Raw genomic sequence first — 17,159 nt, 5'->3', positions numbered from 1 at the left:
CCGCCCCCAAATGGCCGCCGCCACCTAAAATGGCCGACTTCCTGTTGGTTTTAGAACATGGGTTATTGAGACTTTTTTGTGCGTCCTGTCACGAGTGATGTCTCCTCCGAAAATCATGCCGATACGTGCAACGGGAGGCGAGGGATAATTATTTTAAAACTTCTAGGTGGCGCTAGTGAGTCAATTTGGCTTGGTTTCATATTGGGGCCACACCAGGCCGCTCAGGCCTGGATTCTGACCCCCCCTATGAGTTTTCAAGCCCATGCGACCTTTTGCGGGCGAATGATGACCTTTTCTATGTAAATGGCGAGGCCTGAGCATTCGCCGCCAGGCCACGCCCACCACGTGCGCTTTTCCTGCATCATGGTCCATCAACAGGCTTCACCAGGCTGTCAGGCAGTGACCTTGTGACCCCGATGTTCATCTGATGAATCTCCTGGCAGAAAAGGCCTCATGTAGATGACACGCCTTTAGCCTGTCGCCAATAGGTGGCGCTGCGACGAAATCAGGAAGTGACCTACGGGGACCTTCGGGGCGGGGCCATGATCACATGTACCAAGTATGATGAAGATCTGACCACGTGGAGCCAAGTTATTCACGTCTACAGTTACGCTCAGCGTGCAAGGCCCGGACATATGAAAATGGGCAAAATTTGGGGGCGTGCCACGCCCACATCGTATGGAATATCCCAAAATCCTTCGCAATTTAACGTCGGCCATCCGTCTAGTGTCCGTTGATGCAACAACGGACTCATTTGGTCAAACCCCCTAGGAGGAGTTCGTCAAGATACAACCCCAACTTCTGGCACGAAAAAGGCCGCCGCCATCCAAAATGGCCGACTTCCTGTTCGTTTTCCAATATGGGTTCTTGAGACTTTTTGGTCCGTCCTGTCACGATAGACGTCTCCACCAAGTTTCGTGACGATAGGTGAAACTGGTGGCGGGGGCCAATTTTTTCAAAAATTAAAGGTGGCGCTAGAGAGTCAATTTTGGAACATTGTTTTCGGGACCCCCACCAGATCGAAATTTTCGGCAGACCTGACGCGCTTGCAAAATTTGGTGAGTTTTCGGGCATGTTAAGGCCCTCAAAATGGCCGTCCTTTCGGCAGAATAAAAAACGGAACGATTACAATAGGGCTTTCGCACTGGTCAGTGCTCGAGCCCTAATAATACCACCTGTAATAAATATGGCGTAGTTTTTATTTATTCAAGTACACATGACAATTAATTGAGGCGTGGTGTTTATTATTCATTCATTCATTTTCTACCGCTTATTCTCACGAGGGTCACGGGGGGTGCTGGAGTCTATCCCAGCTGTCTTTGGGCGAGAGGCGGGGTACACCCTGGACTGGTCGCCAGCCAATCACAGGGCACATATAGACAAACAACCGTTCACGCTCACATTTAGTCACCAATTAACCTAGCATGTTTTTGGAATGTGGCAGGTAACCGGAGTACCCGGAGAAAACCCACGCATGCACGGGGAGAACATGCAAACTCCACACAGAGATGGCCGAGGTTGGAATCAAACTCGGGACTCCTAGCTGTGAGGCCTGCGCACTAACCCCTCGGCGCCGTGCAGCCTACTACATAAACAAACATTGCTACTTGCATGCACTATGTTTCTCACAGCCACTTGGGGGCATATTTGCATGCTATCTAAGGATCCTCACTAGTTTCCCGGCTGTGGTGGAGTAATATGCCAGCTGACTTTGAATGAGAGACTAATCACATATAGACAAACAAACATTTCACACTCACATTCATATCTGCGGACAATTTAGAGTCACTAATTAGCCTAACATGCAAATTTATGGAAAGGTAGAACACTGAACTACCCAGAGAACATTCACGCATGGGATGAATATGCAAACTCCACACAAAGAGGTTCCAAAAGAGATACAAACTCTGATCTTTTGTTAGATTGTAAATGTAAAATGAATGGAATTGTTTTTAAAAAGACATGACATTGTCTAAATGCCAAATGCTTCTGCTGTTGCTACGTAAAAGAGAATTAGTGGAACCAATGCTGCTGGGGTTTAATGTAAACATGGCACCATGACTGTTTGTTTATAATGTAACCTTGCATATGATTGTGTTCTCATTAGGCTGTGCTGTTGTCAACACAAAAAAGAAAAAAATGTGTGTGTTGGGAGGGGGGGGGGGCTCTGCAAGTATAAATGCCTTTGAGTGCCGTTTGTCTTGGCATCATGGAATTTATGACAAAGGAGTTTTGGCATGTTTGCATCCCCATATGTGTCACTTGGCCGGATAAAAGTGGATTAAATTTAGATTTATTTCAACAAGAACCGTTTACCGTGTACACAATGAAACCTGCACTAATTATCTGCGACTTTGCTGTACATTTGGCCAAAGGGAACTAATGTTTAGAGTCAAAACACCCCTCGAGGGACATATGAGGGTGCTTGCTTTCTGTTCCAATTGAGACTTCACTCACTTCACTGCAAAGCGGAGTCATGGCAGAGGAAAAGCAGCTGAAAGGAGCCTCCGGGGAGGAGGCCATGCCTGGTGTTGGGCCTCAAGCACCAGCAAAGGATGACAGAGAAGATACATGTGAAAGCTCCAAAGAACAGGCAGCGAAGACCAGCCCTAACCTGCTAAAAATGCTGAAGGCGGCCGAGAGCAGGTGGAGCCCCCATCAGAGTCGGGACGGGACAAAGGAGGGGGTCACAGAGGCTCTCAAGACTGACATGGTAAGCAGAGGACATGATGAAGTAACATGGAATGTATGCACATAGACTTGTGAGTCTGCATTTAGTTGACCTGTAAATGTGTCAGCGTACACGACTCAATGTTTGACCACACAGCAGGAAAGAGCAACAAGGGGATTGAACAAGAGATGTATCATGAATTGTATTATTTGTTGCTCTCAGCATGGCAACATACTGCTTGTGCCTTTATAATATGCAGCTGTAGCTGCAGCCAGGAAATGTATTTGGACAATTTTCTTGCATTCCCAAGTTGATTGCTACAACATTTTATTAATTTATGCAGATGAAATATTAGAAAACATATTTTAAAAACAGATTTTTATAACAAAAACAGTAATCGATATTCAAAAAAATAATTGATAGTCCACCTCACAAAGAGTGGTATACATAAGCTATGGTGATATAGAGGGAAAAATGCATTAACTTAAATAAGATAATACTGAGTCAGATTATCTTGAAATATGGCATCTATTATATAAATGTTCTATCATTATAAATAAACTTAAAATATAGGTATTGTAGCTAGGAGACCCGAGTTCGATTCCACCCTTCTGTGTGGAGTTTGCATGTTCTCCCTTCGGTTTCCTCCCACATTCCAAAAACATTCATTCATTTTCTACCGCTTTTTCCTCACGAGGGTCGTGGGGGTGCTGGAGCCTATCCCAGCTGTCTTCGGGTGAGAGGCGGGGTACACCCTGGACTGGTCGCCAGCCAATCACAGGGCACATAGACAAACAACCATTCACACTCACATTCATACGTACCTATGGACCAATTAACCTAGCATGTTTTTGGAATGTGGGAGGAAACCGGAGTACCCGGAGAAAACCCACGCATGCACGAGGAGAACATGCAAACTCCACACAGAGATGGCCGAGGGTGGAATTGAACCCTGGTCTCCTAGCTGTGAGGTCTGCAAGCTAACCACTCGACCACCAAAACATGCTATGTTAATTGGTGACTCCAAATTGTCCATAGGTATGAATGTGAGTGTGAATGGTTGTTTGTCTATATGTGCCCTGTGATTGGCTGGCGACCAGTCCAGGGTGCCTGAAGACAGCTGGGATAGACTCCAGCACCCCCGCAAACCTCGTGAGGATAAGTATTGTACATGGCTTGTGTCAATAGAATTGCATGGTTACGTTACTTTTGCTACTTTAAACCATTATGACTGGTCTTGTGATACTCCGGACCGACTTATAGTCCGGAAAATACAGTAATTTGAAAAAAAAAAGAAGCTTTCAGCATGATCGCAAATAATGTTTGTTCACATTTAAATAGATATAGCATTTAAACTTATATAATTACTTTTGTAAAGACAGCATTTTTCTTGTATTGGAGCTCATTAGATTATGTCGTCCTATTGTGACCTCTGACGGACTACCTTACTCAAGCCTGAGAGCACCCTCATAAATCTATACCATCACTCCCTCCATTTAGCTTCCTGTACAAAGAGTCCTTTTAGTAGTCTGTCCCCTCCACCTGTGTGGTGAGGGTGAGGCGTGGCTGCAGGTGGCTTTTGTGCATCGGTGCCAGCCACTGTGCTGCACTTCAAAAAAGTAGCAACGGTGCAAACAGCAGCTCTGCAAGGTCACTGCGACATCATGAAGAAAGCCTACAATCTAGTCAACATGACTACTAAAACCAACAAGGACCAGACGGCAGTGCACTCCATCTGCATCAAGGTAGCGGTGTTGCCTTTCACATCTCCAAATCAAATTAATTCCACTTTTTTTTTTAAACTTCTATAGTGAAAATATAAATGTTCTGTTCTTGTGCTTTAATCCAAATCAGTGTAAGCGACTCAAAAAATCAACGATTGACCTGCTTCCTTAGAACTTTCACCTTTACATGTAGAATTCTCAGCCCTGTTAGAGATGTGATCATTAAGTTCACGTCCACCACTGGTGTTAAACATTAAGCGCACTCCCTGACTTAAGCACCACCAAATTCAGAAGCCGTACTCATGCAACTGCACAAGTAATCATTACCAAGGAAGAACATTTGTGTCTAACTGCACTTCATCTACACTGCTGGCTTGAAATCAAGTTGATATTGTGACAGTATTGGATAGCTGAGGTCATTTAGTTAAGTAGATGAATAGCAGGATAAACAAATCCAATACAGCAACATAAATTCTTTAAAATTATGAGGAGGGGCGGCATGGCGGTCGTGTGGTTAGCGCGCAGACCTCACTGCTAGGAGACCAGGGTTCAATTCCACCCTCGGCCATCTCTGTGTGGAGTTTGCATGTTCTCCCCGTGCATGCATGGGTTTTCTCCGGTTTCCTCCCACATTCCAAAAACATGCTAGGTTAATTGGTGACTCCAAATTGTCCATAGGTATAAATGTGAGTGTGAATGGTTGTTTGTCTATATGTGCCCTGTGATTGGCTGGCGACCAGTCCAGGGTGTACCCCCAGCTGGGATAGGCTCCAGCATCCCCGCGACCCTTGTGAGGAAAAAGCGGTAGAAAATGAATGAATGAATGATGGTGGATGTTTATGGGGAAAAGAGAAAGGACAGGGCCGGTCGGCAGAATTCAGAGAGACATACTCGGAAATCTCTGACAAAATGAGTGGACATGAAGGGATAGTACCAATTTCAGCTAACAGTGACTCAAGCTGGCAAAATAGTGTAAAAAAAGAAGTTGTGTATATGTACTTTTATCCAAATTCTCACCATAACCTTTCCTGTTTTGATTCCACAGCAAATACAACTGTCTGAGCAGAAGCAAGAATTCAACAAGCGACCCATAAAGGCTGTCCCGCGCACGCTGTCACGGTCCATCTCGCAGTCATCCACTGACAGCAACAGCTCAAGTGTGTAAATAAAAAAAAAACAATGTCATATGATGAGTTAATTGTAAACAGTACGCTAAATGTAACACATCTTCTTCTTAATTTATTTCAGACATGCATACTGTTACATTATTCTTTCTCACATATACACTTACAATACACTTACAATATCTATTTATATATATATATATCTATACATATACATACTTGCACACACACAACACCTCATTACTACACATGTCTGAAAAGGAGCAGGAAGAAGCAAAGAAAAGGAGCAGGAAGAAGCAAAGATAACACTTATGAGTTTCACACCAACGGCTGCCAATATTTTAAAGCGCACTCTGCGGTAGATAAAACAGCTGGATGCTAACCACACAGGATACTTTAGTGCAGTGCTTACCAAACTTTTCACAGTCACATTTGGCTGAAGTCACGTTCCCCCTTACTCCTGTACACTTAAAAAACATCAACTTTGTTATGCAAATTAACTAATTAATTAAATTAATTAATTCAAATATTAAACATAATTAATCTGTTCATTCATTTTATGGTAATTCCGGGTGAAAAATTTGTTTTTTGCATGGTGATATTAAGATAAAGTTTGACATGATCGCTTATAAATGATTCTACATATCTTTTATTCCATGTAATTAATTAATTAATTAATTAATTAATGATTCACTTTTTGTCCACTCATAATGGCCATGGTTTAAGTCTGCATATTCCTTTCATACCAAATTGATGAGTCTATAGCAATCATGATAAAAAGCAGCATCCGTCCAAAGATTTGTTTAACATTGATGTCTCTTAAAGGTAGAACATTTAGTAACATAGTCTTATTGTTGATTTATTCTTGACAAGTGATTGATTTTGTAAATATCACCTACTTTGGGAAGCAATGTGCATGTGTGGGTGTGTTTGCTGGGATTTACAAGTGTCTCTGAATGCAGCGGCAACTTGTGTCCCATAGTTACGTGATACACCTGAATGCACAATTTTAGAAAAATCTTGAGCAGCACTGACAGCAGTTGGATTGGAATAATACCACAATGTCCCAAATCTACAAGTACCACTACTACCTTCTATATAGTATTCAAAATACATACAACCATCAATAAAGCCTCATTTTCAAATCTCCACTCACAGTGACAGGGTAAATTGGAACACCAATATGAACGCAAAGATCAAACACTCTTAATCATCCAAAATTACTTACTTGTTGATATGATACACATAGAGCAAGGAACACCTTGCTGCTGCTGGTCTCCTTGCACTGCGAGGCATTCAGGTGCACTCGTAATTTTGAGTGTTCAGCGCTAATTTCATTTTTATTCACATACTCCCTATGGCAATTGACGTACCTTTGGGGGAACAGAGTACCCCAATTTGGGAACCACTGCTTTAGGAGAGTGAATGGAACAAAGGTGTTAATTGGAGCATTGCTTCTGTGCTGCAGTGGGCAGTGACTGCTCCGAGGATGGCTCCACTCCTAGGAACAAGGTCCAGAAGACATCCAAGGGCACCTCTGACTTTTGCATTAAAAACATCAAACAAGCTGATTTTGGACGCCGAGAGATTCACATTGCAGAGCAAGGTGCGCTGCACACACACACATTGAAACACACAACGCAGATATACGGTACTTATACAAGTCATGTGTACGTCAAACTCTCATGTGCTTGTTCTTAGAGATGCATGCAATGATGGTTTTGAGAAAGAGGGCAGGAGGCGAGAAACCTCTGGCTGGAGCCAACGTGGTCGGATGTACACACATTACTGCACAGACTGCAGTCAGTACAACACACATCATTAACATATAGCAACATATGGCAACATATGGCACATCATAAGGATCTGTGTGTGTGTGTTCTAGGTTCTTATTGAGACTCTGTCTGTGTTGGGAGCTCGGTGTCGCTGGGCAGCCTGCAACATCTTCTCCACTCAGAATGCTGTGGCTGCAGCTCTGGCTGAGGGAGGTACGAGACAACGTGAAGGCTCTTTTTAGTTAGCTTCCTCATTATCTAATTACGTATGTCCAATCCTCCTACTTCAGGTACCTGTGTGTTTGCATGGAAGGGGGAGACGGAGGACGACTTCTGGTGGTGCATCGACCGCTGCGTGGGAGCTGACATCTGGCAACCCAACATGGTACTACAAATTACGTGAGAAGGTGTCTTTTAGATATTTGACAGTTTTGCCTACTCCTGGCCTAGCATACAGTATATTACAATGACATGACAATGACATGGGCGGCACGGCGGTCGAGTGGTTAACGCGCACACAGCTAGGAGACCAGGGTTCAATTCCATCCTCGGCCATCTCTGTGTGGAGTTTGCATGTTCTCCCCGTGCATGCGTGGGTTTTCTCCGGGTACTCCGATTTCCTCCCACATTCCAAAAACATGCTAGGTTAATTGGCGACTCCAAATTGTCCATAGGTATGAATGTGAGTGTGAATGGTTGTTTGTCTATATGTGCCCTGTGATTGGCTGGCGACCAGTCCAGGGTGCACCCCGCCTCTCACCCAAAGACAGCTGGGATAGGCTCCAGCACCCCCGCGACCCTCATGAGGAAAAAGCGGTAGAAAATGAATGAATGAATGAATGACATTGACATTATTTTAATAGGAATGTTGTCAGTATCTATCACTTACATTGTAGCTGGCGACCAGTCCAGGGTTTACCGCTCTCAGCTTGAATAGGCTCCAGCATACACCCGCGACTCAAGATCTTTTTTTTTTTTACTCCTTTCAATAAATTAATTCATTTTCTACCGCTTATCCTCAATGAGGGTTGCGGGCGTGCTGGAGCCTATTCCAGCTGTCTTCGGGCGAGAGGCGGGGTACACCCTGGACTGGTTGCCAGCCAATCACAGGGCACATATAGACAAACAACCATTCACACTCACATTCATACCTATGGACAATTTGGAGTCACCAATTAACCTAACATGTACCCGGAGTACCCGGAGAAAACCCACGCATGCACAGGGAGAACATACAAACTCCACACAGGAGGGTGGAATCGAACTCGGGTCTCCTAGCTGTGCAGCCTGTGCGCTTATCACTCATCCATCGTGCAGCCCCCTTCCAATAAATTTAATAATACATTATTTTGTATAATATAGGTATATATTATACTCATTGCGTACCATCGAATTTCAAATGATTTCATTCTAAAATGTGTTTATTATTACCATTATTTTCTTATTTGTTTTAACATCAGAAACCTTGCTTATATTTTATTATATTGTATGTATATTCATTTCATACAATCAAATTTTATAATATGTCATTCAAATGTGTATTGTTTTTTTTTATTCATTATTCCATTTTGTTTTAAAGATATAGTTGAAGTTGTACGACATCCTCATTCCCAGTGTAGTGGACCAACCAAGTAAATTTCTCCCCACTTCGTCCGGTGGGCTGAGTTCTGGTCGCTTTTCAATGTTGAGGAAAGTAGTTCCGTCTGGTTGGTTTACTTGTCAGAAAACAATGGTGATGAGGTGGATCATTCTCCCCTCGCTACGAGATCCCCACAAACCCTTACCCTTACCCTGCCACATTTTTGCAATTTATATTTTTACATGTAAATAGTGTACACTGTCAAGGACTGTAGTGAGTTGTGTGTGTTGATTAAAAAATGGTCAACACTTGAAATTTTCTGTTATTTCCTGATCGGAGGGTAAGGTTTGCAATGCGCGGATGACGATATTGTCAAAATGTAATCTACAAAAATGATGCAGCCTTTTAATTAGCTGAGCTATAACAACAGAATGTATCTGAATCGTCCTATATATGTATGCCATCGTTTTCCCATCAGCAGCAAATCACCAAATGTCATATTACCAGTGTAGCCACTACTTAACATAACATTATATGATGACTGTTATTATTATTATTACAAGGTATTATTGTCAGCTATGTAGAAGTGTGGATCGTCTCCACGTTTCTCCGTGTATGCTTCCAGTCACAATATGTTAGCTGTATGTGAGTTTCTAAAAACAACTGACACAGATGTCTAAAATAAGATGGAAAAAAATGAATTTGCGGGTATCCCTTTGGCCTTTTGCTAAAATTATGTCATCATCACTTGTTTCATTTCAGACATGTTTACTTTTAAGTTTCCCAGCAGTAAACACTGTGAGTAAACAGGTGATGGCAATGTATGCAACAGTGGAAAGCTAGCTAGCAGCAGCGCAGGGTGATACGAACAGAGAGAAAATAACACAGAGCGATTGTGGGGTCAGACTTTTTTGTGGACTCTTTTGAATGCATATTGTTGAGAATTTTATTCTCATATTGAGAAGCACGTAAGTGACCCCAACACACTAACCGGAACTACTTTCTTCAACACTGACAACCAGAATGGGGTGAAGTGGGGGTAAATCACTGATGATGCACTTCACTGCTGATGGGAATGTCATGCAACTTCATATCAAAAAATCGGAACTATCCCTTTAACTTCAGTAAATGGCATTATTTCATGAATTTTATATTTATATTTTGTGCAATCTCAGTTTTATTCAATTCATTATTTTCTTCCTTCATTTCCAATCCCCTAATTTGTACCGCGTCCTAGTCGCCGTCCTATGTCACTAAACATTACCAAGCCAAGCAGGTCAGAAATGCTAGGTGTGAGTTAGAATCAGACTTTTAAATATTTTAGGGGTGATTTGGTTCCTTGTGTTCTACAAAATAAAAAAAATGTAAGATTTTAAAAATTGTATTAAAAGAAGTATGTTGTAATTTTGTGTCAGATTCTGGATGATGGTGGCGACCTGACCCATTGGATTTACAAAAAGTACCCGAGCCAGTTCAAGAAGATACGAGGCATTGTGGAGGAAAGCGTTACGGGGGTTTATCGGTTAGTTCTACTCAAAGCTTTTCCCACTAAAATTCAGCATTACTACCATTAAACACACCTCCATTTTTGTGGCAGTCTGTACCAGCTCTCTAAAGCCAGTAAGTTGTGTGTTCCGGCCATGAACGTCAATGACTCTGTGACCAAGCAGAAGTTTGACAGCTTGTACTGCTGTAAGGAGTCCATATTGGACGGGTGAGCGCATATTGACACACACACACACACACACACACACACACACACACCCGCAGATACACACGCTGACTGTGTTGCTTTCAGGTTGAAAAGAACCACAGACGTCATGTTTGGTGGCAAACAAGTGTTGGTGTGTGGCTACGGTGAGGTCAGTAAACAGGAGATTTGATCCCCACAGATACTACAATTTCATAACATGAATAAAATCACTAGGTTTCTTGTTCTGACACGAAGCAAAACTTCCTGGAAATTGAAAGCAGTAGGGAAGAGACATATGCTCTGAAATGAACTTCGACTTTATCAAAATGAATAAAAGCCAGGACACCGCGGCCATCTTGCACCAGATTGAAAATCAGTAGGATAGTTCTACAAAGAAGAATATAGAAAATAAGGTCTAAACTCTGACCTCAGCTCATGGTTCAGTAATGGTGAATGAATGAATGAATGAATGAAAGGTCCCCTATTATATAAAAAACATGACGACATACACACGCTCATGTAATGTCTCCCTAGAGCAGTGGTAGCGTTTCATCTTCATTTCCTACCGTATTCATGGTAACTCAAGGGGATACATTCTTTGTCGTCTTTCCTGGCCTTTTTTATTCCGGTTATCGTCACTTCCTTTCCTTGCATCTGACGTCGTTTTTCTTTTCATTCCTGTCAGAAACTTCTCTCTCCTCCTCCATCAGCTTTGTAAGGTGTTCATTGTACTTCTACTCGGTCAAATAGCCGGCCTTTTGAGCACTACTGCCATCTAGAGGGGAGATTGTGTATTGTACAAACATGAATAAAGACAGTGAACCCCCTGCCTCTTACAGCCCACCGACACTTCACTTTGAGAAGTACTGCCGTGAGAAATCGTCAGGTGTACCGTGAGGAATTATCCAATAAATAAATAATAATTTAACATTTATTTATAATTTTCTGTAAATATTATGTCATTGTCAAGTGTCCGTGGTGTAAAGACTGGCAGAGCAATGTAATATTCGTCCGTGTGGCAACACGTAGCTGATTGCCTCGTTCCTGCAATAATAAGACTTCGTGATGCACGTGAGAGTTCGTGGTGACATTTTGTCACATTTTTGGTTAGGTTGTGCCGCAAGATTTTTCCAATGTAAAAAACGCGGCTTAAAAAAAGTTTAAAAACGCTGCTATAGCTATAATACTAATATAATAAGTAACTGTTGAAGGTAAATGAAGTACCTTCTTTGGCATTACAGGTTGGTAAAGGCTGCTGTGCTGCACTCAAATCAATGGGAGCTGTTGTGTATGTTACAGAAGTGGATCCTATCTGTGCTCTGCAGGCCTGGTAAGAACACCAGAAAAAAAACACCATCAATTGTCTATCTGTCTTTCTATCTGTCTTTCTATCTGTCTTTCTATCTGTCTGTCTATCTATCTATCTATCTATCTATCTATCTATCTATCTATCTATCTATCTATCTATCTATCTATCTATCTATCTATCTATCTAGCTAGCTAGCTAGCTAGCTAGCTATCTATCTAGCTAGCTATCTAGCTAGCTATCTAGCTAGCTAGCTAGCTATCTATCTATCTAGCTAGCTATCTAGCTAGCTATCTAGCTAGCTATCTATCCATCCATCCAACTACCTACCTACCTACCTACCTACCTAGCTACCTACCTACCTATCCATCCAACCAACCAACCAACCACCCACCCACCCATCCACCCATCCATCCATCCATCCATCCATCCATCCCTCTCTCTCTCTCTCTCTCTCTCTATCTATCTATCTATCTATCTATCTAGCTAGCTAGCTATCTAGCTAGCTATCTATCCATCCATCCAACTACCTACCTACCTACCTACCTACCTAGCTACCTACCTACCTATCCATCCATCCATCCAACCAACCAACCAACCAACCCACCCACCCACCCACCCATCCCTCTCTCTCTCTCTCTCTCTCTCTCTCTCTCTCTCTCTATCTATCTATCTATCTATCTATCTATCTATCTATTATCTATATGATCATGGTCTCCGTCGCTGCCGTTTTTGCAGCATGGATGGCTTCAGAGTGATCCAACTGAGTGAGGTGGTCCGACATGTTGACATGGTCATCACCTGCACAGGTACGTGCATGCACACAACCACGATAACACCTATGCTACATATGCTTTTGTTCTTCAGGTAATAAAAATGTGGTGGTGAGGGAACATATGGACAGAATGAAGAACGGTTGCATCGTATGTAACATGGGACACTCCAACACCGAAATAGATTTGGTATTAATATTCATCTTTGTGTGTATTGTTTCTTTTGTGGAAATTATAAATTGTTGATTTTCAGGTGAGTCTTCGGACTGCCGAGCTGAGGTGGGAGCGGGTCAGGCCTCAGGTGGACCACATCATATGGCCAGATGGGAGAAGAATAGTGTTGCTGGCTGAGGTGACAATTAAAAAAGGCACCAAATTTTTATGGGAGACGCATTCTTCAGAAAGGACTTTCTTTTTCTTTTCAGGGTCGTTTGCTGAATTTGAGCTGCTCCACTGTTCCAACATTTGTCCTTTCTATCACTGCCGCGACTCAGGTAGAAACAACACACACGCATTGTTACACTACTATTAGCTGTGTCTCAATTGTACATATTACTGTTATATCTTGTTGCATTCACAGATCATACTGTTTATAATTTATATAATCTGCAATAGCCATACTCTAGTCACTCCATTGCAATACTGTACATACTACTGTTATTATATATTGTCACATCCATACTGTACATACTGTTTATAATCTGTATAATCTGCAATAGCCATATTACAGTCATTTATATCCCTGTACATATCCTCACTGTATTATAGTCATAGCCTGTTATAGTTTGTAGATCTGTCCATTTTTCTACATTTACTTACTACTAAGGTACTTATAAAATTGCACTTCTGGTTGGATGCTAACTGCATTTTGTTGCCCTGTACCAGTGACATGAGCAATAACAATAAAGTTGAATCTAATCTAATCGAATCTAATACTTTTATCCATTTAGTTATTCCACTGTCCCATTTATTTATCCAGGCCCTGGCCCTCATAGAGCTCTTCAACGCTCCAGAGGGACGTTACAAAAAAGACGTCTACCTGCTTCCAAAGAAAATGGGCAAGTTTCTGTCCCCTCATATGAAGAACTACGCTTCTTGCTTTTTTTCTGTATTTACGCCACACATATAATTTTTCAGATGAATACGTGGCCAGTCTTCACCTTCCTAGCTTTGACGCCCATCTCACAGAGCTGACCAGCGAGCAGGCCAAATATTTGGGCATCAGCAAGCATGGACCCTTCAAGCCTAACTATTATAGGTGACACTTTTACACACACATACAGTGAAGAAAATAAGTATTTGAACACCCTGCTATTTTGCTATTTCTCCCACTTAGAAATCATGGAGGGGTCTGAAATTTTCATCGTAGGTGCATGTCCACTGTGAGAGAGATAAACTAAAAAGAAAAATCCAGAAATCACAATGCATGATTTTTTAACAATTTATTTGTGTGATACAGCTGCAAATAAGTATTTGAACACCTGAGAAAATGAATGTTAATATTTGGTACAGTAGCCTTTGTTTGCTATTACAGAGGTCAAACGTTTCCTGTAGTTTTTCACCAGGTTTGCACACACTGCAGGAGGGATCTTGGCCCACTCCTCCACACAGATCTTCTCTAGATCAGTCAGGTTTCTGGGCTGTCGCTGAGAAACACGGAGTTTGAGCTCCCTCCAAAGATTTTCGATTGGGTTCAGGTCTGGAGACTGGCTGGGCCATGCTAGAACCTTGATATGCTTCTTACGGAGCCACTCCTTGGTTTTCCTGGCTGTGTGCTTCGGGTCGTTGTCGTGTTGGAAGACCCAGCCACGACCCATCTTCAATGCTCTGACAGAGGGAAGGAGGTTGTTCCCCAAAATCTCACAATACACGGCCCCAGTCATCCTCTCTTTAATGCAGTGCACTCGTCCTGTCCCATGTGCAGAAAAACACCCCCAAAGCATGATGCTACCACCCCCATGCTTCACAGTAGGGATGGTGTTCTTCGGATTGTACTCTTCATTCTTCTTCCTCCAAACACGCTTATTGGAATTATGACCAAAAAGTTCTATTTTGGTCTCATCTGACCATAAAACTTTCTCCCATGACTCCTCTGTATCATCCAAATGGTCATATGCAAACTTAAGACGGGCCTTGACATGTGCTGGTTTAAGCAGGGGAACCTTTCGTGCCATGCATGATTTCACATCATGACGTCTTAGTGTATTACCTACAGTAACCTTGGAAACGGTGGTCCCAGCTCTTTTCAGGTCATTGACCAAGTCCTGTCGTGTAGTTCTGGGCTGATTCCTCACCTTTCTTAGAATCATTGAGACCCCACGAGGTGATATCTTGCATGGGGCTCCACTCCGATTGAGATTGACCGTCATGTTTAGCTTCTTCCATTTTCTAATGATAGCTCCAACAGTGGACCTTTTTTCACCAAGCTGCTTGGTAATTGCTCCGTAGCCCTTTCCAGCCTTGTGGAGGTGTACAATTTTGTCTCTGGTGTCTTTGGACAGCTCTTTGGTCTTCGCCATGTTACAAGTTAAAGTCTTACTGATTGTATGGGGTGGACAGGTGTCTTTATGCAGCTAACGACCTCAAACAGGTGCATCTGATTCAGGATGATACATGGAGTGCAGGTGGACTTCTAATGGGCAGACTAACAGGTCTTTCAGGGTCAGAATTCTAGATGATACACAGGTGTTCAAATACTTATTTGCAGCTGTATCACACAAATAAATTGTTAAAAAATCATGCATTGTGATTTCTGGATTTTTCTTTTTAGTTTATCTCTCTCACAGTGGACATGCACCTACGATGAAAATTTCAGACCCCTCCATGATTTCTAAGTGGGAGAAATAGCAAAATAGCAGGGTGTTCAAATACTTATTTTCTTCACTGTAGTACATGAATTATACTACTTATATCTTACTAAAAAGTTATTTCGATGCAGGTACTGACTTACTGGACATCAAACTGAAGATCTTCAGATGTTCAAAACTGCCTGTTTTAATAGCGTAACCATTGACTGCTACCTAACTTTAACTGTAAGTCGGGTTTGTTTGTTTCCAGCAACAGTTTTGCTGTATTTTTTAATATGATGCCCTCATAGAGATGTAAGAGAGTTTTTTTTTTTTACTCATTAGATAGACACAACAATGTGACAAAATGAAGTACATTTTTCTACTTCTGAAAGGTGAAATTTAGTCAGAACAAGAAAAGTACCATATTGACATTTATAACAACTGGTAGACATGATGTCATAATGACAGGACGTCAACACAATGATGTCACCATTGTCCAATCCTGTGTGTGTGATAATGAATGCCTAAAAATACCACACTATTCCTGGATTACTGTAATCCACAGTGTGTGACTGTGTCTCTCTGTAACGGTTGTTTAGGTTATTTTTGAGTCACATGTGGTCAGAAGGTTTAATATGAAATACATAATATACATTAATACAGATGAAAAGGGTCATTACTGCTTTACCGTCTACAGCCACTCAACTTTGAGGACTTATTCTCTTGCTTGTGTGTGTGTGCGTGTGTCCACTTGGTAATCCACTGGTTAGTAAAGCACAAAGACAGATGGGCATTGGAGACTATATTCTCTTTTAGCAACCAGGCAGTATCAGGATTCAGCATGTGTGTGTGTGTCCTTGTCGTCTCGTCCCTATGGAGGGATTCTCCTTAAAGAGCTTTGATGATGCCCCTCCTCCCAGCATCACTACATGTCTAATCACCACTACCAGCTGTCAGCAGTCCGTCTCCTCCTCCATGTCCTCACTTGACCTCCCAACCCCTGCAAGTCAGCCATGTTGAATAGACCAAGGTCCGTGTAGTGCAGGGGTGTCAAACTTGGTACCATGGAGGCGGAGTCACTGCAGGTGTCACTAAAACAGGTGAATTTAATGATCAACAACTCATTCAATTTGAGGAAAGGATCATCAATCAAATCACCTGCCGGACTGATCGATTGGAGGGAAAACCTGGAATGTCTTGGCCCTCCATTGACACACGCTTTAATGACAATGCATGGACAATGAATGGATGCATGGATGGCCATACAAACTAAGACATGGACAGATGGAGGTATGAGTGGATGAATGGAACTTTGTGTAGATAAATGGAGGGATGTACAGATGGATGCAAGGACCTTGAAAGGAATGGATAGATGGACAAATGAATGGATGAATGTTCGATAAGTCAACAACCCATGACATAGTTGTGGGGTGGTGGACCAATGGACATAAAAAGAGAAGACATATGTATGGGTGAATGGATGCATGGACTGGTTGAGGACAGATAAATGGTCAAACAGAGGGAAGGGTAGATGGCCAAATGGAGGGACGAACAAATGGATGATTATATTGCTTGGACCAAAAGAGGACAAATCAATCATCATCAGTCTTTCCATTGACGAGTTGGTTGGGCGGTGGACAGACAGATACATGGATGGACAAATGGCTACATGTATGGTGGACAGATGGATGGATGGATTGAAAGAACAAGGAATGACAGTGGGAA

General features: G+C 42.2%; 1 protein-coding gene across 2 annotated transcripts; it reads left to right on the top strand.

The window, feature by feature from the left end:
• Positions 1–2,231: 2,231 nt before the first annotated feature.
• On the top strand, positions 2,232–16,454 carry LOC131130806 (S-adenosylhomocysteine hydrolase-like protein 1). 2 transcript variants are annotated; one of them, XM_058074821.2, is made up of 17 exons: positions 2,234–2,713; positions 5,441–5,552; positions 6,988–7,125; positions 7,221–7,321; positions 7,405–7,507; positions 7,585–7,679; positions 10,289–10,395; positions 10,471–10,587; positions 10,672–10,735; positions 11,808–11,896; positions 12,611–12,681; positions 12,740–12,834; positions 12,899–12,997; positions 13,071–13,139; positions 13,625–13,703; positions 13,783–13,903; positions 15,584–16,454. In XM_058074821.2, exons 1-17 carry the CDS (start codon positions 2,477–2,479, stop codon positions 15,588–15,590), a joined length of 1,704 nt encoding a protein of 567 aa, XP_057930804.2. In that variant the 5' UTR covers positions 2,234–2,476; the 3' UTR covers positions 15,591–16,454. The 2 variants fall into 2 exon arrangements, with proteins under 2 accessions (XP_057930805.2, XP_057930804.2); XM_058074822.2 differs by lacking the exon at positions 15,584–16,454 and having other exon boundaries at positions 2,232–2,713; positions 13,783–13,907.
• The last annotated feature ends 705 nt before the right edge of the window (positions 16,455–17,159 follow it).

The sequence above is a fragment of the Doryrhamphus excisus genome, linkage group LG1 (assembly GCF_037039965.1).
Source record: "Doryrhamphus excisus strain RoL-2023G ecotype Guam linkage group LG1, RoL_Dexc_Guam_v1.1, whole genome shotgun sequence".
Lineage (NCBI taxonomy): Eukaryota > Metazoa > Chordata > Actinopteri > Syngnathiformes > Syngnathidae > Doryrhamphus > Doryrhamphus excisus.
The sequence above is the reverse complement of the archived record's forward strand: the minus strand, read 5'-3'. Positions and strand labels throughout refer to the sequence as shown.

Bases quoted from the DNA above. Each gene is read 5' to 3' on its own strand.
- LOC131130806 (XM_058074821.2), top strand. From the start codon at position 2,477: ATGGCAGAGGAAAAGCAGCTGAAAGGAGCCTCCGGGGAGGAGGCCATG. The intron at 10,588-10,671 runs GTGAGCGCATAT...TGTTGCTTTCAG, and splicing joins AAGGAGTCCATATTGGACGG to GTTGAAAAGAACCACAGACG. The intron at 13,704-13,782 runs GCAAGTTTCTGT...ATAATTTTTCAG, and splicing joins CCTGCTTCCAAAGAAAATGG to ATGAATACGTGGCCAGTCTT.